Source organism: Stenella coeruleoalba (genome assembly GCF_951394435.1).
Source record: "Stenella coeruleoalba genome assembly, chromosome: Y".
Lineage (NCBI taxonomy): Eukaryota > Metazoa > Chordata > Mammalia > Artiodactyla > Delphinidae > Stenella > Stenella coeruleoalba.
The window spans coordinates 3,491,970-3,518,296 of record NC_137168.1 but is presented as its reverse complement, the minus strand read 5'-3'; the positions used below and the strand labels follow the sequence as shown (position 1 = coordinate 3,518,296).

Genomic DNA, 26,327 nt, shown 5'->3' with positions numbered 1-26,327 from the left:
GGCCACCATCACCCTGATACCAAAACCAGACAAGGATGTCACAAAGACAGAAAACTACAGGCCAATATCACTGATGAACATACATGCAAAAATCCTCAACAAAATACTGGCAAACAGAACCAACAGCACATTAAAAGGATCATACACCATGATCAAGTGATACACCATATTAACAAATTGAAGGAGAAAAACCATATGATCATCTCGATAGATGCAGTGAAAGTTTTTGACAAAATTCACACCCATTTATGATAAAAACCCTGCCGAAAGTAGGCATTGAGGGAACTTTCCTCAACATAATAAAGGCTATATATGACAAACCCACAGCCAACATTGTCCTCAATGGTGAAAAACTGAAATCATTTCCACTAAGATTAGTAACAAGACAAAGTTGCCCTATCTCACCACTCTTATTCAACATAGTTTTGGGAGTTTTAGCCACAGCAATCACAGAAGAAAAGGAAATGAAAGGAATCCAAATTGGAAAAGAAGAAGTAAAGCTGTCACTCTTTGCAGATGACATGATACTACACATAGAGAATCCTAAATATGCTACCAGAAAACTACTAGAGCTAATCAATGAATTTGGTAAAGTAGCAGGATACAAAGTTAATGCACAGAAATCTCTGGCATTCCTATACACTAATGATGAAAAATCTGAAAGTGAAATTAAGAAAACACTCCCATTTACCATTGTAACAAAAATAAAATATCTAGGAATAAACCTGCCTAAGGAGACAAAAGACCTGTATGCATAAAATTATCAGACACTGATGAAAGAAATTAAAGATGATACAAATAGATGGAGAGATATACCATGTTCTTGGATTGGAAGAATCAGCATTGTGAAAATGACTCCACTACCCAAAGCAATCTACAGATTCAATGCAATCCCTATCAAACTACCACTGAAATTTTTCACAGAACTAGGACAAAAAATTTCACAATTTGTGTGGAATTACAAGAGACTCTGAATAGCCAAAGCAATCTTGAGAATAAAAAACAGAGCAGTAGGAATCAGGCTCCCTGACTTCAGACTATACTACAAAGCTACAGTAATCAAGACAGTATGGTACTGGCACAAAAACAGAAAGATAGATCAATGGAACAGGATAGAAAGCCCAGATATAAACCCATGCACATATGGTCACCTTATCTTTGATAAAGGAGACAGGAATGTACAATGGAGAAAGGACAGCCTCTTCAGGAAGTGGTACTGCGAAAACTGGACAGGTACATGTAAAAGTATGAGATTAGATCACTCCCTAACACCACACACACAAAAAAACTCAAAATGGATTAAAGACCTAAATGTAAGGAGAAAAACTATCAAACTCTTAGAGGAAAACATAGGTAGAGTACTCTATGACATAAATCACAGCAAAATCTTTTTTGACCCACCTCCTAGAGAAATGGAAATAAAAACAAAAATAAACAAATGGGGCCTAATGAAACTTCAAAGCTTTTGCACAGAAAGGAACCATAAAAAATACCAAAAGACAACCCTCAGAATGGTAGAAAATATTTGCAAATGAAGCAACTGACAAAGGATTAACCTCCAAATTTTATATGCAGCTCATGCAGCTCAATAACAAAAAAACAAACAATCCAATCCAAAAATGGGCAGACGACCTAAATAGACATTTTTCCAAAGAAGATATACAGACTGCCAACAAACACATGAAAGAATGCTCAACTTCATTAATCATTAGAGAAATGCAAATCAAAACTACGATGACATATCATCTCACAGCAGTCAGAAAAGCCATCATCAAAAAATCTAGAAACAATAAATGCTGGAGAGGGTGTGGAGAAAAGGGAACACTCTTCCACTGTTGGTTGGAATGTAAATTGAGATAGGCACTGTGGAGAACAGTATGGAGGTTCATTAAAAACTACAAATAGAACTACCATATGACCCAGCAATACCACTACTGGGCATATACCCTGAAAAAACCATAATTCAAAAAGAGTCATGTACCAAAATGTTCATTGCAGCTCTATTTACAATAGCCCAAAGATGGAAACAATCTAAGTGTCCATCATTGGATGAATGGATAAATAAGATGTGGCACATATATATAATGCAATATACTCAGACATAGAAAGAAATGAAATTGAGCTATTTGTAATGAGGTGGATGGACCTAGAGTCTGTCATACAGAGCGATGTAAGTCAGAAAGAGAAAGACAAATACCATATGCTAACACATGTATATGGAATTTAAGAAAAAAATGTCATGAAGAACCTAGGGGTAAGACAGGAATAGAGACACAGACCTACTAGAGAATGGACTTAAGGATATGGGGATTGGGAAGGGTAAGCTGTGACAAAGCGAGAGAGTGGCATGGACATATATACACTACCATATCTAAAATTGATAGCTAGTGGGAAGCAGCCGCAAAACACAGGTAGATCGACTTGGTGCTTTGAGACCACCTAGAGGGGTGGGATAGGGAATGTGGGACGGAGGGAGACGCAAGAGGGAAAAGATATGGGAACATATGTGTATGTATAACTGATTCAGTTTGTTATAAAGCAGAAACTAACACACTATTGTAAAAGAATTATACTCCCATAAAGATGTTAAAAAAATTGTTATATTGCAGGTTTGGAATTTGAGGCTCAGAGAGGTGAAGTGACTTGCCCAAGGTCACACAGCTTATTCTTGTTTGATTGTATCTTGTGTTGTTAACAGTACTAGTCATTAAATGTTCAAAATGAGAAAAAAAATAATTAGCTACTATTTTGAAACTCAGCAAACATTTCCTCTTTTGGAAGTATAGTAAATAATGAGTATTTCTTGAATTTTCTGGAACAGCCTATTTTCAGTTTTCCCCTCATTTTCCTAATAGTACACTTGTACATTTTCAACCACATGTATTATGTGGTTTAAAGAATATGGTCACTAACTGTAACACACAGGGAAGAATCTGTTAACCCAAAAAATAATATTTTTTTCTAAAGATTTTGGAGTGACTGAGAGAAGGAAAGAAGTCTGACTCACTCAGTTTCTTTAGTTAGTCATTGCTTCTTGTCAGGAGGTTAGAATTAGAATGTATTTATTTCTAACTAGCATGAGGAGAAAGGGGTTAGATCAAAGACTTTTGTAATGATTTATATAGAATGTCCTAAACCTTTTGGTGTGAAGCTTGTTACAGAGTTATAATAACAATAGCAGTAAATTCTTCTTATTGATGAAACTCTTAAGTGTACGGGAGCAGGCATCTTCCCACGTCTGACCTCATTTTAACCAGTTGTTCCCATCTCTGTTACGTAGTATGATGAGGAGACTAAGGTGCCAGGTTACCTAAGGTCTTAAAGCTGAGAGAGGCAAGTCTGGGTTCAAAATTACATCTCTGATGATTAAACTCCTGCACTGTCTACTACATCATGTTACTATAGAGAAAAATACCAAAAAGCTATGCCCTATATCATAAGTACATATGATATCATATATTAGCTCTTGCTATGTGGGTTTTAAAACTGCAGTCAAAGTGTCAGGTCAATTAGAAAGTCAGTCTCAGATTAGGTGACCAAACAAGCAAGAATGTACAAGGGGGAAAAGACAGTCTCTTCAATAAGGAATGCTGGGAAAACTGGACAGCTACATGTAAAAGAATGAAATTAGAACATTCTCTGACATCATACACAAAAATAAACTCAAAATGGGTTAGTAAGACCAGATGTTATAAAACTCTTAGAGGAAAACATAGGAAGAACAGTCTTTGACATAAATCACAGGAAGATCATTTTTGACCCACCTCCTAGAGTAATGAAAATAAAAACAAAAATAAGCAAATGGGACCTCATTAAACTGAAAATCTTCTGCCCAGCAAAGGAAACCATAAACAAAATGAAAAGACTAGGGAAAGACAGATGAGAAAAAATATTTGCAGAGTGACCAACAAGGGATAAATCTCCAAAATATACAAACAGCTCATGCAGCTGGATATCAAAAAGAAACAAACAAGGCAATCAAAAAAATGGGTGGAAGATCTAAGTAGACATTTCTCAAAATAAGACATACTGATCGCCAAAAGTCACATGAAAATATGCTCAACATCACTAATTATCGGAGAAATGCAAATCAAAATTACAATGCGATATCACCTCACAGCAGTCAGAATGCCCATTATCAAAAAGTCTACAAGCAATAAATTCCACTGTTGTTGGAAATGTAAACTGGTGCAGCCACTATGGATAACAGTATGGAGCTTCCTTAAAAAGCTAAAAATAGAGCTACATATGATCCTGCTATCCCAATCCTGGGCATATATCCAGAGAAAACCATAATTCGAAAAAATACATGCACCCCAGTGTTCACTGCAGCACTATTTACAATAGCCAGGACATGGAAGCAAGCTAAGTGTCCATTGACCATGGAATGATAAAGATGTGGTACATATATACAATGGAATACTACTCAGCCATAAAAAAGAATGAAATAATGCCATTTGCAGCAATATGGATGGAACTAGAGATTACCATACTAAGTGAAGTAGGTCAGACAGAGAAAGACAAATATCATATGATATTGCTTATATGTGGAATCAAAAAAAACGATACAAATGAACCTATATACAAAACAGAAATAGAGTCACAGATGTAGAAAACAAACTGTGGTTAGACGGGGAAAGGGGAGGAGGGATAAACTGGAAGATTGGGATTGACATATAGACACTACTATGTGTAAAGTTTATAGCTAATAAGGACCTACTCTATAGCATAGGGAACTCTACTCAACAGTCTGTAATGACCTACGTGGGAAAAGAATTTTAAAAAGAGCGGATACATGTATATGTAAAACTGATTCACTTTGCTATACACCTGAAACTAACACAACATTGTAAATCACCTATACTCTTCAGCATGGCAGTTTGTTTCACCAAAATGTGCAAGCTGAGAAGGCAATAGAGAAAGTCACCTAACATGATGGGAGTAACAATCCATTGTAACCTAATCACAGAAATGACTTTTCTTTACTTTTGCTCTTTTCTGTTGGATCGAATCAAGTCACTGGGTCCAACCTACTTTCTAGTAGAGGTGAACACACCTGGGCTGAATAACAGAAAGTGAAGATTGTTGAGGGCCAACTTAGAAGTGTATCTATTTTAGTTAATATTATGAGCCAGTTTTGAGGGCAGGTGTTAGGTATATGACATGTTTTCCAAGAATAGGGATTTGTAACCAGAGACTTACAAGCAATATCAGCATAACATTGGAATTTGGAATTTGTGGTACATGGTATAGGACTATATAGAAACTGAGACAGGAACTATTTTGGTATTTTTTAATTGTAGGTTGCTTTGTTTTTGACTAAAACATTTTTATTTGTCTCAAAGAAGAGTGAAGCCTACAAGTTTGTAAATTACTTTTAGAAGAGATTTAAGGAGTGAAGTGTATTAATCTCACTGAAGAATCAGCTCAGTGATAAAGAGGGTGATGAAAAGACAAGTAGAGCATTTCCTTTCTGGAAAGTTTCTGAAGATGTCAAACTTCATATCTAAATATGTATACTGAGCAGAGTTTGTGGAAAGGGGGAGCTGATAGAACTGTTTAAATATATGATTGTGACTCATTTCATTGGAGAATTTTCAGTGCACCATAAGCCACTTCTTCATCTTGTCGTTCAGTATATTTCCAAGGCAATACACGTGTAGAGAAATTCACAATAGAAACTTATCAAAATGTGTATCAACAGATAAATTACTAATCATTCAAGTAGAATGTTCTTAAATATTTGTTGACATGAAGTTATTAAAAGGAAAAAGACTTAGTGGTCATAATATATGATCTAATAAAGTCAAGTCTACACCTAGAAGGATTTTTTTAAAATTTATTTATTGTTGGCTGCATTGGGTCTTTGTTGTGTGCAGGCTTTCTCTAGTTGCAGCAAGCGGGGGCTACTCTTCATTGTGGTGCGCGGGCTTCTCATTGTGGTGGCTTCTCTTGCGCAGCATGGGCTATAGGTGCGCGGGCTTCATTAGTTGCAGCATGCAGGCTCAGTAGTTGTGGCTTGCAGGCTCTAGAGCACAGGCTCAGTAGTTGCGGTGCACAGGCTTAGTTGCTCCATGGCATGTAGGATCTTCCTGGACCAGGAATTGAACCCGTGTCCCCTGCATTGGCAGGAGGGTTCTTAACCCGTGCACCACCAGGGAAGTCCCTGAAGGATTTGTTGAAAATACATTTTTATGACATTTCCAGGAATGAAAAAAGTAAGCCACAGTTGTGTTTCGTATAGGTCTTTTTGTTTTGTCTAGCATGTCGTTCACTTCAGTGTAATTAGTAGGAAAAATATTTAAATACAACTACTGATTGGATCCAGAACACCACATTTTATATTCTAGCTCTTAAAGTAATATTGCCCAATCCCAGTCATTTTTATTCTTTGATTTCCTTATTTTTACATTTTGTTCTTTTATATAGCATACCATATTGGAGAGAGTTATCCTATATCCCAAACACATACTAGTCTGTCTTCTTCAGATTTTATTATTTCTTAGTAGGACATGATCATTCCGTATTCATTGAGAAACTTGATATTTGAGAACACTGTACAAAATGGGATAATATTTTAAACCTTTGTATCAACTCTTAATAAATTATTTCTTTCTTTAAAAACTTCAATTTTGGGCTTCCCTGGTAGCGCAGTGGTTGAGAGTTCCCCTGCCGATGCAGGGGACACAGGTTCGTGCCCCAGTCCGGGAAGATCCCACATGCCGCGGGGTGGCTGGGCCCGTGAGCCATGGCTGCTGAGCCTGCGTGTCCGGAGCCTGTGCTCCGCAACAGGAGAGGCCACAACAGTGAGAGGCCCGCGTACCACAAAAAACAAAAACAAAAAACTTCAATTTTGTTTCATATAATAACAAACGAATATTTTTCCCCTGGGGAAAAAAAGTCCACTGTTTAGATAATATTAAACCCAGGTTCCCAAACCCCTCTGGTCAGAGATTGCAACAGAATTTTATTTGGTACATTTCCTTCCAGTGCTTTAAAAAATTGAAATTTAAAGAAGAATTAAAAGAATATTTTTAACTGTTGCTGAAATTTAAATGAATTTACAATTTTGAAAATGTTTTAATATGAATTTTTATTGTTTTTCTTTTATTCCCCAAAGTTTGCCTTTGATGATAAAGCAAACCTTGTAGACCAAGTCAGACTTAATCAGCAATGTGAGGAGGCCAGAAAGAGGTAAGAAACTCATTTTAAAAATCTTGCCTCCTGCTTACTTCTTTTTCCCTGGAGAGAAATTGAACACAGTTCAGTATGTGTCTACCTACAATTTTACCAAAATGCAGTGTCTAATGTAATACAAAATAATGGATTCTCATTTTTTGTTTAGCTTCCGAATACATGTAACAAAATGTCAAGTGCATTTAAAATGTCAAATTCAAAATATTGCTAACACTTGTAAAGATCTGATTCATTAAGAATGGAGATTTTTCAGCTTTTTTTTATCCTTCTGGCTGAGAACTCCCTTTTTGCTTCCTCTTAGACTGAGTATCAGTCCCTCAGACCAGCCTAAGTTAAACTATTGTTTTTTCCTTTTAGTTATTTAGCTCAATAGGTTAATGTTGAGCCATTAATGGAAAAAGCCACACATAATTGTTTTCAAAGACATTTTAAGTACTAGAGTAACAGGTAATAGCAGTAGATATTCCATTTCATTTTGTTTGAAAGAATTTAGATGCAATTATTTATATTGACCTAAATAATAATAAATAGTCTGGCTTCTGAAATTCAATATTTGACTATATTTGTGCCTGTTTGTTTATCTTTCCTAGTCTTAATTTTAGAACATGGGCAAAACTGAGACAATTAATACGTCATATTTCTCCTCAAATGCTTAGGGCCCCTTGTTTTCAATATTGTCCCACTGCTTTAGCATTACTGTCACCTGCTTAGCGACTTTATCTCTTTTCACCCTTTGGTAACTTGTTAAAACACAGTTGTTTAAAATATGTCCTACTTAAAGCTATAAAGCGTATCAAAAAGAAATTTCTTTCGTCAAAAATGAAATACTATCTTGAAGACAAAACAGCAGGATACCAGCTAGTGTAAGGAGGATACTTTCTGGCTAAATAATTGGCTCTCATCATTGTGTATAATTTATGTATGTCTGGAATTTCACTTTTCTTGGCTTCTTAGAAAATGTAAAAATATCAACAGAAGCAGCTCACATGACTCCCTGCTAAGGACAAGCATTAACTGACCTAGGTCTTCAGTTTGCTAAGTGGTTTTATATTCAATTTATTCTTGCTTGTTATGATGTAGTAGTGTTGGACTTTAAAATTTCCACATGTAATATTTCAAAATTCATTATCCATATTGATTATCTACAGTGGTCACATTATTAATCATATACTTCTTCTCTTTAGCTTGCTCGTATTTTTTGAAGGAATGTTGCCTCTTGTGAATATTCCTCTGGGCATTTTGCATGTTTGTTCTGAAAATGCATAGTGTAGGCTGGAATTTGCCAGGCTGCACTAAACTCAGAAAATAGGTCAATGCTATGCTTAGCAAGTAATTGTTACATGTTTTGCTGTAACATTTACCAAACACAGTGAGTGATTTCTTATTTTCTAGAGATGTAACCTTTAAGGTTACAGTGAATAACCTTTAAAATGTCTAGGTAACTACTTAGGTAGATTATTCATGAAAGAACATTGCATTTCACCTTCTTATGTATATTTTATATTTTACATATATTTTATTTTTTAGAGCATTTTCAGGTTTACAGCAAAACTCAGTGGACAATATAGAGTTCCCATGTACTTCTTACCTATCTACACATATAACCTCCCTCACTATAAACATCTCCAGAGATGTACCAGAGGGTAAGTACATTTGTTACAATTCATGAACCTACATTGTCACATCATAATCACCTGAAGTCCATCGTTCCTTTACATTAGGGTTCATTCATGGTATTGTACATTCTGTGCATTTGGACAAATGTATAATGACATGTATCCAATATTATGGTATTCAGTACAGTCTTTTCAATTCCCTAAAAATCCACAGTGCTTTGCCTACTCATTCCTTCCTCAGCACTAACCTATGAAAACCACTGAGTATTTACTAACTCCATAGTTTTCCAGAAAATCATATACATATAATCATGCAGTACGTAGCCTTTTCAGATTGACTTCTTCACTTATAATACTGTGTAAATTTCCTTCCTGTATTTCATGTCTTGATGGCTCATTCCTTTTTAGTGCTGAATAATATCCCATTGTTTAAATGTACCATAGTTTATTTCTCTGTTCATCTACTAAAGTAGGACATCTTGGTTGCTTCCAAGTTTATTTTTTTATCCTATGTACAATTTTATTGATGGAATAAACGTATATTTCCATTGATAAAATGTAAAAACATAAAGGGAAGTGTTTCTTGATACATAGACGATATAAATAAAAGCAGGACAAAATTAATAAGCAGTGAGATGGAAACAAATTGCTTCCAAGGTTTGTCTGTTATAAACAAAGCTGCTAAAAACATCCATGTGTAGATTTGTGTGGACATAAAATTTCAGCTCTTTTGGGTAAACACCAAGGAGTGTGACTGCTGGATCACATGGTAAGAGTGTTTAGTTTTGTGAGAAACTGCCAAAGTGGCTGTAGCATTCTGCATTCCTTCCAGCAGTGAATGGGAGTTCCTGTTACTCCACATCCTCACCGGCATTTGATGTTGTCAGTGTCCTCATTTTGGCCATTCTAATAGGTGTGCAGTAGAACCTCACTGTTGTTTTAATTTTCATTTCCCTGGTGACGTATGATTTAGAGCATCTTTTTTTCATATGCTTTGCTGTCTGTTTATCTTCTTCAGTGAGGTGTCCATTAATTGGTGGTGGCCCATTTAATTGAGTTCTTTGTTCTCTCACTGTTGAGTTTTAAGTATTCTTTCTATATTTTGGATAACAGTTCTGATCAGATGTGTCTTTTGCGAATGTTTCCTCCCCGTCTGTGATTTGTTGTCTCACATGTGTTGACATTGGCTTTCACTGAGCAGAAGTTTTAATTTTAATGAAGTTGAGCTTACCCATTATTTCTTTCATGGATCCTGCCTTTGGTATTGTATCTAAAATGACATTTCCAAACCAAGGTCCTCTTAGTTTTCTCCTATGTAATCTCCTAAGAGTTTTATAGTTTTGCGTTTTATATTTAGGTCTTGAGTTAAATTTTGTGAAGGGTGTGAAGTCTGTGTCTAGATGATTTTTTTTTTTGCATGTGGATGTCCAGTTGTTCCAGCACCATTTGATGAAAAGACTGTCTTTGCTATCATATTCTTTCGCCAGTACCACACTATCTTGATTACCGTACTGCTTTATGTTAAGTCTTGAGGTCTCATAGTGTCAGTTCTCCAGCTTTGTTCTCTTCCTTCAGTATTGTGTTGACTGTTCTGGGCCTGTTGTCCCTTTAGAATCAATTTCGTTATGTCCACAAATACAAGTTGCTAGACTTTTGATTGGGATTGTTTTGTATCTATAGAGCAAGCTGGGAAGAAGTGACATCTTGACAGTGTCGAATCTTTCCTATCCATGAACATGGAATGTCTCTTCATTTATTTAGTTCTTCTTTGTTTCAGTTCATCACAGTTTTGTAATTTCTTTTGTATAGATCTTGTACAAGTTTTGTTAGACTTATAACTAAGTATTTCATTTTTGGAGGTGCCATGTGAATGGTATTGTGTTTTAAATTTAAGATCCACTTGTTTATTGATGGTATTTAGGAAAGCAGTTGACTTTTGTATAAGCTTGTATACTTCAATCTTGCACTAATTGCTTAAGAGTTCCAAGGGAAATTTTTTTTGTTATCAGTTTCTTTTGGGTTTTCCTCATAGATGATTATGTGAGCTGTGAACAAGGACTGTTTTATGTCTTTCTTTCCAATCTGTGCACAGTGTATTCCTTTTATGTTATTCCATTAGTTAGGACTTCCATATGACGTTGAAAAGGATTAGTGATGGGGTAAACCGTTGTTTTGAAGTTGATATCAGTGAGAAAGCTTGAGCTTCACACCATTAAGAATGGTATTGGGGCTTTCCTAGTGGCGCAGTGGTTGAGAATCTGCCAGCTAATGCAGGGGACACGGGTTCGAGCCCTGGTCTGGGAGGATCCCACATGCCACGGAGCAACTAGGCCCGTGAGCCACAACTGCTGAGCCTGCACGTCTGGAGCCTGTGCTCCGCAACAAGAGAGGCCGCGATAGTGAGAGGCCTGCACACTGTGATGAGGAGTGGCCCCTGCTTGCCACAGCTAGAGAAAGCCCTCGCGCAGAAATGAAGACCCAACACAGCCCAAAATAAATTAATAAAAAAATTAAAAACAGAATGGTATTAGTTGTATTATTATTTTTTTTTTGTAGATGTGCTTTATCAAATTGAGGAAGTTTCTATTTTAGAGGGGTGTTTTTGGTTTTGTTTTTCATATATACTAAATGAATGCTAGATTTTGTCAGATGCTTGTTCTGCATCTCTTGATATGGTCACATGATCTTTTTTAATCTGTTGCTGTGATGGATTATATTAATTGATTTTTGAATGTTGAACCAGCACATCTAGGATAAATCCCACTTGATGGTTGTGGTGTAAATCTTTTTGTGTTATGTTGGATTCTATTTGCTAATACTTAGTTGAGGATTTTAGCGTCTGTATTGTGAAGAGAATTTTAAAAATGAAGTTCATGGATTTTTCAGTGTCCCTGTCTCGCAGAGTCGCAAATATCCAGAGGCAGGTGGCCCAGTTTGAGAGCGAGTCCTGGCCGCGCATGGCCGAGGCCGACAGGGACAGGCTGAAGCTCATCAAGGAGAAGGAGGCCCTGCTTCAGGAGCTGCAGCTCATCATCCAGCAGAGGAGGCCGGCGGAGGACGTGGCCCGGCTGGAGGAGGAGCGGCGGCGCCTGGAGGAGGAGATCCAGCGCTCCCGGGCCACATCCGTGCAGGGTGCCACGGAAAGGTGGGCTGGCTGGGCAGGCGGGGCCGGCTTCCGGCGGAGGAGCAGCTGGCAAAGCCGAAGCCTTGTTACTCAGGCAGCTACGGCCTGGCGGAAGGTGGAGGGAGCCGGTGCCTGCCGTCTGCAGGGGGTGCCCAGGGCTCAGAGGCTCCCGGTCCCTATTACAAGTGGGAGGTGGTCGAGAACCGGATAGAGTAAGGAAGACCGGGGAACCCACCACTTAGACCCCGCCCACTCCCGCTGCAGGTACCGGGTGCACCCGGCCCCTGTGTTTTCAGGGCAGCGCCCAGGACAGGTGTCGGGTCTCCAGCCAACAGGGGGCCGGAGGCAGGTGGTGGTCGGCTCCGTGACCACGGAGGAACCTCGTTCCTGACATCAGCAGCATCTCCGTTTCCGCAGTCTACCTCTTACTTTTATCTCCGACTTTGATTTCTCGCCAGCAAAGCCTGCCCTTTTGGCAGCAGGAAGTCTCCGCTCTCTCGCGTGTCTTTCTGAACGTGCGCCTCTTCAGTTGGTCTTGGGGCTCTCCCAGTGTGGGACACATGAAGCCAGCACAGAGTCCTTTGTCCTCTGTTGCTCGCCCTTTCATGTGCCCTGTCTCCTGGTTTGCGTTTGCTGTGTGTGATCACAGATTGCTGTGTGATCACGGATTGCGTGGAAGGCTGGGTCTGCTTTCCACGTTGCACAGCTGTTAGAAGTTTGGGGATATTTGCTGAGCTTTGGAGAGCCCACCGCCCATTTGATAACATACTGGCTCCTTAAAATTCACTGTATTACCAGGATCATAAGCTGTATCTCTGTGAGCATTCTCTAGGTAGAGTTTAATAGTCACCTGAATTATTTGGTTAGTACAGATGCCCTTATAATGACTGTTTCATCGAATGTTAGGATTGTCCTCTGTATTTGCTGGGGGTTATCTCTGCTTGGTTATTCATCATTAATTGATAGGTCTGTGTCCTGTCCTTAGGGGCTAATGTCAGCGCTGGAGGAAAGCGGTGTGGTTTGGAGAGTCCAGTGCATAGGAATGGGCAGAGTACATGCTAATTTGCCTGGCATGGTAGAGTGCCCTCTCACCTCGGTCAAAATAAACCCAGAATTTATTGCTTCTGACTCTGCAAAGGGATATGAAATGGAAGTTTCATCTGTGCTCTTGTGCTTCTGTATTGTTTCCGCTTAATATCACTTTCCATTCTTCCCATGGTATTCTCTTGTGTACATTCTGGGTGGGAGGCCCTGGCAGTTCCACTTGGTTCTCTGTTAATGGGATGGATTCAGTCCTGTGAATACTACTTGCTTCTCAGGACCTGACACCCACACACCAGTGACTGATTCTGCCCTTGCCATGTGGAGATCCCAGGGCACAAATCCAGGGAACCCCCAGAGCAGGTGTTACCATTATGCTTGGATTCAAGGCCTGGGTCCCCCAAACTTGTCCAGTTTATGCGGTCTTTTGTGGGAACAATGCAGGAGCTGAGTCTTGGGATCTGAAACCATGGGGTGAAGAAGGAGAAGTGAACTTGTCTTCTGAGCATGAAATATGTTGGTCCTGGGTCAGAAATGGTAAAGGGGAAAGGGAGGATGGATAAATTAGTTTGGGATTAAAATATACATACTAGTATATATAAAATAGATAACCATCAAGGACCTACAGTATAGCGCTGGGAACTATACTCAATATCTTGTAATAACCTATAATGGAATAGAGTATAAAAAGGGAATATCTGTTTATATATGTATAACTGAATCACTTGACTGTACACCTGAAACTAACACATTATAAAGCAACTATACTTCAGTAGAAATTAATAAAAAATAAACATTTAAAAAGTAAAGTACTATTTAAAGTAAATGACTTAAAGATAGTAAATTAGACTCTACATTTTAAAATCTATTATCTCTTAAAATACTCCTCTTTGTAGAAGGAGTTCTTAATGTTCTTAGAAGTTCACCTTCTTTAATGTGCAAACATGAGACTCTACTTCTAGGGCTGAACCCTGGCAAGTTTCCTGTATGTCTTTTGCTTCCTAGTAGAAAAAATGTGTACAGAAGTTTGGCATGTATTTAAGATTCCTATTTTTATAGAAAAACAGAATAGAAATATGGCCGCTTACATCCCAGACAGTTTTTACATCTCTCAATAATTGATAGACTGTCTTGTATAAATGATTCCACGTCTGTTTTACAGGGAATTTACATTTACGTTCATCACCACCATGGTTACAACTTTTTTTTTTCTTGTGATGAGAACCTATAAGATTTACTTTCATAGCAACTTTCAAATACACAATACAGAATGATTAAGTCTGGCACCTTTACTCATTTCACTCTGTCCTTCAGGTCTGGCCACCACCAATCTTCTCTCTGTATCTATGACCGTCTTTGTTTGTTTGTTTTAGATTCCACATATAAGTGAGACCATACTTTATGTCTTTGACTTACCTCATTTTAGCACAGTACTGTCAAGATTTCTCCATGTTGTCACAAATGACAAGATTTTCTTCTTTTCTGGCTGAGTAATATTCCAACGTGTGTGTGTATTTACCACATCTTCTTTATTCATTCACCTGACAATGGCCACTTACCTTGTTTGCATATCTTGGCTGTTGTAACTAATGCTGTTATAAATATTGGGATACATGTATCTTTTCAAATTAATGTTATCACTTATTTCTTTTTGGATAAATATCCAGAAGTGGTGTTGCTTGATCATATGGTAACTCTATTTTTGATTTTTAAGGAACCTCCATATTATTGTTCATAGTGGCTGCACCAATTTACATTCCCACCAACGGTGTAGGAGGGTTCCCCTTTCTCCACATCCTCACTAACTCTTGTTATTTCTGTTCTTTTTGATTATAGCCATTTTGACAGGTGTGAGGTGGTATCTCACTGTGGTTTTGATTTGCACTTCTCTAATAATTAGAGATGTTGAGCATCTTTACATGTGCCTTTACATGTGTTGGTCATCTGTATGTCTTTAGATAAATGTCTATTTCAGATTCTTTGGCCATTTTTTTAATTGATTTTTTTGTTTTTTTCAATTGAGTTGTGTGAATTTTTTATATATTTTGGATATTAACCCCATATGAGATATAGAATTTGAAGGTATCTTTTCCCACTCATTAGATCTATCCTGGAAAATGTTCCATGAGCACTTGAGAAAAATGTGTATTCTGTTGTTTTTGGATGGAATGTCCTATACATATCAATTAAGTCCATCTTGTTTAATGTATCATTTAAAGCTTGTGTTTCCCTTTTTATTTTCATTTTGGATGATCTGTCCATTGGTGAAAGTGGGTTGTTAAAGTCCCCTACTATGAATGTGTTACTGTCGATTTTCCCTTTTATAGCTGTTAGTATTTGACTTATGTTTTGAGGTGCTTCTATGTTGGGTGCATAAATATTTACAATTGTTATATCTTCTTCTTGGATCAATCCCTTGATCATTATGTAGTGTCCTTCTTTGTCTCTTCTAACAGTCTTTACTTTAAAGTCTATTTTGTCTGATATAAGAATTGCTACTCCAGCTTTCTTTTGGTTTGCATTTGCATGGAATATATTTTTGCATCCCCTTACTTTCAGTCTGTATGTGTCTCTAGGTCTGAAGTGGGTCTCTTGTAGACAGCATACATATGGGTCTGGTTTTTGTATCCATTCAGCCAGTCTGTGTCTTTTGGTGGGAGCATTTAGTCCCTTTACATTTAAGGTAATTATCGATATGTATGTTCCTATTCCCATTTTCTTAATTGTTTTGGGTTCATTATTGTAGGTCTTTTCCTTCTCTTGTGTTACTTGCCTAGAGACGTTCCTTTAGCATTTGTTGTAAAGCTGGTTTGGTGGTGCTGAAGTCTCTCAGCTTTTGCTTGTCTGTGAAGGTTTTAATTTCTCCATCAAATCTGAATGAGATCCTTGCTGGGTAGAGTAATCTTGGTTGCAGGTTTATCTCCTCCATCACTTTAAATATGTCCTGCCAGTTCCTTCTGGCTTGCAGAGTTTCTGCTGTAAGATCAGCTGTTAACCTTATGGGGATTCCCTTGTGTGTTATTTGTTGTTTTTCCCTTGCTGCTTTTAATATGTTTTCTTTGTGTTTAATTTTTGACAGTTTGATTAGTATTTGTCTTGGCGTATTTCTCCTTGGATTTATCCTGTATGGGACTCTCTGTCCTTCCTCAAGTTGATTAACTATTTCCTTTCCCATATTGGCGAAGTTTTCAAGTATAAAATCTTCAAATATTTTGTCAGTCCCTTTCTTTTTCTCTTCTTCTTCTGGAGCCCCTATAATTCGAATATTGGTGCGTTTAATGTTGTCCCAGAGGTCTCTGAGACTGTCCTGAGTTCTTGTCATTCTTTTTTCTTTATTCTGCTCTGCAGTAGTTATTTCCACTATTTTATCTTCCAGGTCAGTTATCTGTTCTTCTGCCTCAGTAATTCTGCTATTGATCCCATCTAGAGTATTTTTAATTTCATTTATTGTGTTGTTCATCGTTGCTTGTTTCTTAAGTTCTTCTAGGTCCTTTTAAATGTTTCTTGCATTTTCTCTATTCTATTTCCAAGATTTTGTATCATCTTTATTATCATTATTCTGAATTCTTTTTTCAGGTAGACCTCCTATTTCCTCTTCATTTGTTAGGTCTGGTGGGTTTTTACCTTGCTCCTTCATCTACTGTGTGTTTTTCTGTCTTCTCATTTTGCTTATCTTACTGTGTTTGGGGTCTTCTTTTTGCAGGCTGCAGGTTCGTAGTTCCCATTGTTTTTGGTATCTGTCTCCAGTGACTAAAGTTCGTTCAGTGTGTTGTGTAGGCTTCCTGGTGTAGGGGACTAGTGCCTGTGTTCTGGTGGATGAGGCTGGATCTTGTCTCTCTGGTGGGCAAGTCCATGTCTGGTGGTGTGTTTTGGGGTGCCTGTGGACTTACTATGATTTTAGGCATCCTCTCTGCTAATGGGTGGGGTTGTGTTCCTGTCTTTCTAGTTGTTTGTCATAGGGTGTCCAGCACTATAGTTTTCTAGTCGTTGAGTTGAGCTGGGTCTTGGCATTGAGGTGGAGATCTCTGGGAATTATTTGCCGTTTGATATTATATGAAGCTGGGAGGTCTTTTGTGGACCAGTGTCCTGAAGTTGGCTCTCCCACCTCCAAGCCACAGCACTGACACCTGTCTGGAGCACCAAGAGCCTTTCATCATGGCTTGTAATAAAAGGGAGAAAAAGTAGAAAGAAAGAAAGAAAGAGAAGGAAAGTAAGAAAGACAGAAAGGACGGAAGAAAGAGAAGATGAAGTAAAATAAAGTAAGATGAAATAAAATAAAGTTATAAAAGTAAATAATTATTGAAAAAAATTTTGTTTAAAAAAGAAAAAGCAAAACAAAATAAAAACCGACAGATAGAACCCTAGGACAGATGGTGGAAACAAAGCTATGCAGAGAAAATCTCATACAGAAGCATACACATACACAGTCACAACAAGAGGAAAAGGGGAAAAAAATCATAAATCTTGCTCTCAAATTCCACCTTTTCAATTTGGGCTGATTCATTGTCTACTCAGGTATTCCACAGATGCAGGTACATCGAGTTGATTGTGGAGCTTTAATCCGCTGCTCCTGAGGCTGCTGGGAGAGATTTCCCTTTCTCTTCTTTCTTCTCACAGCTCCTGGGGCTCAGCTTTGGATTTGGCCCCGCCTCAGCGTGTAGGTCGCCTGAGGGCATCTGTTCTTTGCTCAGAGAGGACGGGGTTAGTGGAGCAGGTGCTTCGGAGAATTTGGCTCACTCAGGGGGGTGGTGAGAGAGGGGTACGGAGTGCGGGGCGAGCCTGCGGCGGCAGAGGCCGGCGGGACGTTGCACCAGCCTGAGGCTCGCCATGCGTTCTCCTGGGTGAGTTGTCCCTGGATCCCGGGACACTGGCAGTGGCGGGCTGCACAGGCTCCGCGGAAGAGGGGTGTGGATAGTGACCTGTGCTCGCACACAGGCTTGTTGGTGGCGGCAGCAGCAGCCTTAGCGTCTCATGCCTGTCTCTGGGGTCCGCGCTTTTAGCCATGGCTCGCACCCATCTCTGGACCTCCTTTAAGCAGTGCTCTTATTCCCCTCTCCTTGCACACCAGGAAACAAAGAGGGAAGAAAAAGTCTCTTGCCTCTTCGGCAGGTCCAGACTTTCCGGACTCCCTCCCGGCTAGCCGTGGTGCACTAATCCCCTGCAGGCTGTGTTCACGCCGCCAACCACAGTCCTCTCCCTGTGCTCCCTGTGCCTCAGCTTGCAGCCCCGCCCACCCCGGCGGGTGAGCTGACCAGCCTCTCGGGCTGGTGAGTGCCGTTCGGCACCAATCCTCTGTGCGGGAATCTCCCCACTTTGCCCTCCGCAGCCCTGTTGCTGCGCTGTCCTCCACTTCTCCGAAGCTTTCACCCTCTGACCCCCGCAGTCTCTGCCCTCGAAGGGGCTTCCTAGTGTGTTGGAAACCTTTCCTCCTTCACAGCTCCCTCCCACTGGTGCAGGTCCCGTCCCTATCCTTTTGTCTGTGTTTATTCTTTTTTATTTTGCCCTACCCAGGTACGTGGGGACTTTCTTACCTTTTGGGAGGTCTGAGGTCTTCTGCCAGCGTTCAGTAGGTGTTCTGTAGGAGCTGTTCCACGTTTAGATGTATTTCTGGTGTACCTGTGGGGAGGAAGGTGATCTCCGCATCTTACTCTTCCGCCATCTTCCCCTCGTTCCCGGTATATCAGTTTTGCTTATCAGTAATAGTCAAAACTTTGTAACTCTGGCTGCTGCCAAAGTTCACCTCCTTCTGGTTTCCTCTCCTTGAGCATTTTGCCTTCCGTAACAGGTGGAAAACTTTGTTTAATGGGTTCTTTCCACTGCCACGTATCAAAATGCAATCATTTTGATTTATAAATCAGTCTTTCATTATAAAGGCAAGATTAATCAGTCCCCACAGTTCAACAATTATTTATTATATGTGTAGGGCTCTAGTCTCGGCAGTTAGCTTGCTACAGTAGGAGAAAAATATTCTAGAAAATTATGAAGTAGGAGAAGGCAGAAGGAAGAAGAAATATATACCTCCAACCCATATCAACCCATGACTGTTGATATTTTGTTTTATTTGATTGTGATCTTTTATTCTCTAGATACAAGAATTGCATTTATTTTTTGCCTTGAAGACTGCCTAGGATGAGGGAATCAGATTTATTCCAAGGAAATCCAGTAGCTTTCTATGAGCCCTGCCTTTGAACCCATCTGCTGGATTCCCATCCGTCTATTTACCTGCCTGTCCACCCACTCATCCTCCCATCCATCCATCTTATCTCTCTATCCATACATCTGTTCCATCACACATCCAACTTCTAGTGTGGATCACTTGCACTGTTCAGGATTCTAGAGGTACTTTGTGAAATAAAACAAAAACAGTTATCTTGGAACTTGTGACATAGGTGTGCTTTTAGAACTGATAGTCATTAATCTGTTTTGGCGGAATATATAGTTTAATTTCTTGTTAGGAAAATATACTTGGCAACTTTGAAATCCACCAGTGGACTGTTTTTGTACCTACAGGATTATACTTCAGGAAAAAAGAAACTGTCTCCTGATGCCACTGGAAGAAGCCACCTGACTAATGTCCTATCTCCAGTCCCAGTTACAAAGGTAGGTAACTTGATTATCATGTTATAACATAGTGGCTGTGAACTTCATGATTCATTTAGCCTGGTTTTCTCTCCCAGAACTTAGAACCTGCAGTGGTTGTAAGCACAGGACAGGAAAGTGAAGACAGGGTATTTTTAAGATGAGCTGCTTATATATGACACGAGGAATATGAGGAGAACCAAATGTGACTTCAGAATAATGAATCTTAAGTCGGATTTATCGAAGGATTTTGTCACTCACAGCATCAGGACTGTATATATCCATCTACATAGACGCACACATACGCGTTTAATTATTTACTTTTAAGATATTCATTTTAGTTAGGCATGAATATCTTTAAAATCCGATTTGGATGCTCAGTAAGAGCTCCAGTTTTCAAGCACTTACCGTATCGTGAAGTGTAGTGTTAAGGGCTTTCTGTGTATTATTTTCTCAGTTCTCCCCCTCACAGCGCCTTGAGGCAGGAACCGCTGTCATCCCAGCGCAGGGTGAGAAGGTGGGAGGCTGGGAAAGGGCAAAGCCCTTGACCAAATCAAACGCATTCAGCTAGTCTTGAGTGTGAGCTGGAACTTGAACTCGAGCAAGAGCCCTTGAAGTTAACTACTGCTCTCGACCGGCATTCAAAGAAACAAAGGAAATATTTACGAAGGGGCGGGGGTGGGGGGGTGTCTTAAAATGCTCAGAGGTGTTGAAGAGGCGCCAGGGTGAACGGGCCCGAGGCAGAGTGTTGCTCCTTGTGGAGCAGACCGGAGGCGCGGCTCCCGGTGGGGACGGGCAGGCTCCAGTCGCGGGCTCCAGGCTGCTCTTCTCGTTTCAGCCTGTCCGCCAGCACCCTGACCATCTCCTTGGGGAGCAGCCGCGGCTCCCTGGCCTCCAGCTGGGGCTTCCTGAGCTCCGTCAGCTTCACTGACATCTATGGCCTCCCTCAGTACGAGAAGCCCGACGCCGAGGGTGGCCAGCTCCTGGACGCCTTCGAAGTGGCGGGCATGGGCACCCTGGACAGGCTGCGCGCTCAGGCCTCCACCATGGGGGAAGAAGACCCGCCTGGCGCGGTGTCCCTGCCGCTTCACGGGTGCCCCAGGGACAGGGAAGGACCTCGCGAGCGAGGACCCCAAGCGGCTGCCGCTCCCACGGCTGCAAGTACGTACGGATGGGTCTGGTGGGTGACCCAGGGCCGGGGAGGAAATGTCTCGAGTTCAGGGAGGAAGCTGCGTGCATCCGCATAGAAGCCAGCTGGCTCTGCTGTGGCCTAGTGAGCCCTCAGCTTAGGACCCTCCAGGGCAAGAGGAGGCCCCCACACCCGCCCGCTCGCTAGCTCGCTCGTTCTGCGTGCTTTTGCCCTGGGTGCTTGAAATGTCATGGAAACTGGCAAAGTAGTCTTTCCCAGGCATTTGGCTTGTTTTCAGAATATACTTATTTGTCAAAAATGAGACAGTTCCTCCTCATTCGGAGGCTGCTAAAGAAGTACTCGGGCCTTAATGAAGTCTCCGGGGCATGTGCCCACATGCAATGTTCTGTGTGTGCCCGCCTCAGACCAGCCTTGGGACTGCTGTCTGGCTGTGGCCCGGCAGAAATCTCTACTGACGTTGGCCTTGTGACTTCATCTCTTCATCATTTGTTCCCAGAATTTTCAAAGACTTAATTCTGTCAAACAGGAAATGACAGTATTTTGCATGATTTCATAAGTTGTCCCAGTAAGCATTAGTCATTTCTACCAAATTACTTTCTCTGGTATTCTTCAAATCCTTGCCTACTCAACTCTAACTGCATATCCTTGGGCACACCCTTAGACCTGGTTGACTCTCGGCTTCATTGCTCTTCAACAAATACACCATTTTGTTACCCATGGGTTATATACATAGTACTAGTTTCTCTTAGTGAAGAGAAAGTTCTCTTAGCATTTACATATCTAATGACAGACCAGCTATGTTCTGAATCAGTCCCTTGGCTAATTGGCACCTCCATTGTTTTCCTGTCTTTTTTGTTTGCAAGTGCTGCTTATACATTATTTCAACATCCCAATATAAATTATTTCCATAGTTCGTATGCATATGTAAGCTGCATTTACTTTGTTCTTTTTTATACACATATACTCTTGTCCATTTGCACTCATTGTCTAACTTTACTCTTTTCTTTTCCCTTTGCAAACTTTCCTTAAAACTTTTCCATTTTCACTTATTGTCTAGCCTTTACTCTTCTTTTCCCTGTGCAAACTTTTCTTTTCGCTATGCAAACCGTCCGAAATATAGAAGTATCAATCCAGTTATACACAAAGTCAGCAAAAGATTTAAGGACCCCTTTCGGTCCACGGGAGAGACTGGGTGGGAAGGAGAAGAGCTGACTTGATTTCCTTATTTTTCATCCACTACTTGGTGGTGGATGTTATAGTTCTTCAAGCTTCTTAGACTGGGAGGTCTTTGCTATCGGTACGGTCAGATACTGCCACCTGGTAGTGCGTTCACATATGAGTGGAATTGGGCCCTTACAAACTAGAGGTACTTGACTCAGTGAATGGATCCTGACAGGTGCTTGCGCAGGGCTGGGTGAGCAGCTTCAGGCATGGACACAGGGTGACTCCTTGCCTCCCTTGATGCTTGTGGGAATGCCTGAGCCTAGAGTCATTGCAGCTTCATAAAGTTGGTGAGGATCTCAGTACTCGTTATAATAACCCCACCCCTCATTTATGACGCCCGAGGTCATGTAGTTCCCTCCACTCTCCAGTCTGACTAAGAACAGTACAGTCTAAGTTTGACTCAAGCAAGCTTTAGTGAGAAAAATTTTAGTAACATAAAATTCAGAATTTCCCATTGTGTTTTAAGTCAGTCTGAGGGGACAGAAGGTGGGGCAAGGGAGTGGGGAAATAAACTGTCATCTTTATCCGTTTTTACATGTTTACTACAGTTTTATATTCCCCACACTTTAAAAGTCAAATGTGTCACGATTCTAAAATCTGTTCCTGTTTTCATTTCGCACTGGTGTTTGCTAATATAAGTCCATAAATATTTTGACTTTGTTCATCTGTTTATTGATGTTTTTATTACATTCATACCCTGTTTAAAATTGTTGTCTTAAATTCTACAGTTTTTTCACTTTGTGCTTTTTTTTTTTTATCTCTTTTCTCATGCGGCTCGACAGAAACGTTCACTGTAAGTGACCTTGGACGTCTCCTTCGCCTTGCTGGTCAGGCTGTGCCACATCTTTGTGCAGTGAATCAGTGTATTTAGGATGGTCGGGGTGTGGTCAGGAAGGGCATAGCTCATAGCTGTGCTTTAATGTAGCTCAACAGTTGCTCTTATTATTGTTGTTGTCGTTTGAACGGTATTCATCCTGGCTATGAAAGTTGTGTAAGAACTTTTCTAAGAGCTTGACGTATTTTTTCCTTCTTGCGTTTTTTCCCCAGACTTTAACACTTTCATTATTTTAATATGCCAGCTGGCAGCTTTGCCCACGATGTGATTTTCCTTATACTTTCCTCCCTTTTGTCAAGCAGCGTTGCTGTCCTTAGGTCTCAGTGTCTGTTTGTCTGTGTTTAATGATGGAAAGGTCTGAGGTTTATAAAATGAACGTGTGGAAGCTTGTTTATTCCTTACTTCACTGGCATTGCTCCCCACTCTCCGTCTCGTTGCCTTGAAGCCCAAGAGCAGATGGTTGCGGTGTGTACTGTGGGGTGTGCCGTGTGCTTTCTTTCTCACCCAGGGCAAGTGCTGACCGTACCTCCTTCTGTCAACTCCTGCATCCAGTTGCTCCTTGAAGGTGCTAAGCCTAGGATCACTGAGGATTGATTCCCCCATTTCCTTTCTCTCTTCATCCACTTTCATTGCAATGAGAGAGAAATTTTGGCAGTCACACCATTGGGTTGCCTGGAAGTTAACTGGATCATTGTGTGGTGTTACTTCCTTAAAGGCATGTAGGGCCGAGTGTCAGGGCTGGGAATGGGAGTAGTGAGCCATTGTGTTTGCTGGGGTTCCATGGAGCAAACTGAGGGGTTCTATCTGCAGTTTAGAGCTGGAGGCTCTGGGTCCTTCCATGGGGCCGGGGTGACGAGCAGAGCTGGACTTGGGAGTCGTCATCTACGATCTGAGAGTCGGTGCCTCCGGCCATCCCGGGACGGAGCCAGCTTCTGCCCTTGGCCGAGGCGGGGCCAGTGGCCCCCACACTGGGCGCTGCAGGCCTTTGAAAGGTCGGCTTTTGTCTGCAGTTAACATCCTGAGGCCAAAGGCCACAGCCCTGTCTGTTTTGTACCCCGATGAATATATTTGGGTTTAATGGTTGCTGTGAATAATAATTTGGCTGAAAAGGGAGATGGTTGGGGACTTCCCTGGTGGCGCAGTGGTTAAGAATCCGCCTGCCAAGGCAGGGAACACGGGTTCAAACCTGGTCCAGGAAGATCCCACATGCCACAGAGCAGCTAAGCCCGTGCACCACAACTACTGAGCCTGCCCTCTAGAGCCCGCGAGCCACAACTACTGAGCCCAGAGCTGCAACTACTGAAGCCCGCATGCTCTAGGGCCTGTGTACCACAACTACTGAGCCCATGTGCTGCAGCTGTTGAAGCCCGCATGCCTAGAGCCCATGCTCTGCAACAAGAGAAGCCTCCGCCCTGAAAAGCCCGTGCACCGGAATGAAGAGTAGCCCCCGCTCGCCACAACTAGAGAAGGCCCAGCGCAGCAACGAAGACCCAACGCAGGCAAAAGAAAAAAAAAGAAAAGAGATGGTCATTGGTGTCAGGGGTGCACAGATGTCTAGATTTTCAGTTTCTAGAGCTTAGATGGCCGGAGAACATAGACAAGAGGGACCTGCATTATTAACAAGAGGCATTGTGATGCCAGAGTGAGGCTCAGTTTGGGGCTTCATGCTTTAAGCCTGTGTTCTAACCGTGTGTGCCTCTCTCAGAAGCATTGAGGTTCCTGTGTCCATCGTCACATTTAGCAGCAGGAGACAGCATGCCTCCTTCTGTTGCTTTTGTTAAAAGAAACTTGTTGCTGTGAGGGAAGGAGTAGAAAGAGTTGATGAAATGATAAAAGGGAAAATGTCAGTAGTTGTCTTTGCTCTTGGTTACAATAGATATGAGACAAAAATAAGCTGCCCAGTCATGGTCCTTCCTAATCCCAGGAGACAGTTCTAGAAGCCAGTGTGGCCCCAGGGCTGCTGAGGAGGACGCTGCAGTTAGAGCGGCAGAGGGGTCACGGAGACGTTGGCAAAGGCCCAGTCTGGGTGCATCTGTGTCCTCTGACTCGAAAGTCACTCCATTTTGTTGGGGGTTATTTGATGATTTTTAAAAACTCTGTTTTCTGATTATAAAGCAGTGTAGCCTGTGTTCCTTGTATAAAGTATGGAGAATACCAAGCAGCGTCAAGGAGGAAACATCCCCCACCTGCTTCTCGGAGAGCGCTCTGCCGTCCACGTGCAGGCGAAATCTCTCTCCAGGCTTTCCCGTGTGACACACTCTCAAAGGGCCACGCCAAGGGCCTTCCCGCCACCTTCTGACCTGTGCGCTCATTAAGGAGGTGAAGGGAGATTGATGATCATTTAAAGAGCTTTTAAAGAAGTAGCCAGAAGCCTGTTTGTTCCATTTGTTTGTTCCAGTATAAGAAAAGACTGGAGCAGAGTGCATGTAAACACACATCTGCAAACGTGCTGGCCTGTCTCTGCCCCTTCCTGCCTTTGTCTCTGCTCTGCCCTGGGCTCCCGCCCTGTTGCCTTCTGAGACTGGCCATGTCTCTCTCGCCTGCAGCAGCGACCCCCCAAGAAGACAGCGACGCCCAGAGGCTGGAGCGGAGAGTGCGCTGCGTGTCCGCCTGCCTGTCCGATTACTCGCTGGCCAGCGACAGCGGCGTGTTTGAACCTCCCACCGAAAGGTTAGAAGCTGACCTTCTGGCCTCCCTGGGCTGACTTCCCAGAAGGCACCCCTGCCGGGACCTGTCTGGCTTGACACTCTGTGTGTCTCCGGGGTGCAGCTTTCCTGGCTTCTCTCCATGCGGTAGGGGCCCTGAGCATCCCCACGGACCCCCTCTGCTCCCAGGTGGCGTCTGGGGACTGGCCTGGCTTCGGGCATCTAGCATGACTGCTTTCTCTCTGGCCCCGGGGGTTGGAAGGCATGAGCCCAGTAGAGCCGGAAAAGGAGAATCCGTGTGCGAGGGAGACCTGCTTTTCTGGAAAGGACATTCACTAGAAATGGATGTTCCCCCCGTCCCCTTTCCTTAGCTGGAGGAATCACTTTGCAAGGGCAAAACTCCTTGTGGGCTTTATTTTGTTTGAGACCTTTGATGTCATTTTTTCAGCTTAACCACTGGACCGCCAGGGAAGTCCCCCCTGCAAAGCTTTTAAGAGTATATGTTTTTGATCTTTGTCGTAAATATCACATGTGGTTTTGAGAGGTATTTTCTCAAAAAGGCCACTTGGTCAACAGGTACCCTGGGAGGTGACGTCATGGATCCTGGGGACCTGCCGTGCCCTGCCAGTCACTTAAAGCATTTATTTATGTTGCAACTTAATAAAGCCCTTCTCAGTAAGAAGCACCCCTAGTGTGAGAGAGCTTCTGCCGAGTCCGAGGTAACCAGGCCCCCCCGGGATAACGCGGTGCCTTTCCGACTGTGTTCAGGAGTGAGGATGCTGACGACCCTGCGCGTGGAGACGCTTGCGGTAACGAGGGGCCCCAGATCCATGTTGGATTTTTGTGAGTACAGAAGACTCCTTCCCTGTTGCTCGTAAAGACGATGGGTAGATTGGGGCCCGCCCGGCATCTCACA

At 41.8% G+C, this 26,327-nt stretch overlaps 1 protein-coding gene across 1 annotated transcript in view; it reads left to right on the top strand.

Moving 5' to 3' along the window:
- The window catches only part of LOC307181083 (protein WWC3-like), a 143,140-nt gene that overhangs the window by 80,220 nt on the left and 36,593 nt on the right, over positions 1-26,327 (top strand). The window contains 7 exon segments of the mRNA XM_079911857.1: positions 7,121-7,194; positions 11,716-11,958; positions 19,489-19,543; positions 19,547-19,578; positions 20,396-20,718; positions 25,313-25,436; positions 26,180-26,254. Coding sequence (XP_079767983.1) covers positions 7,121-7,194; positions 11,716-11,958; positions 19,489-19,543; positions 19,547-19,578; positions 20,396-20,718; positions 25,313-25,436; positions 26,180-26,254 — 926 coding nt within the window.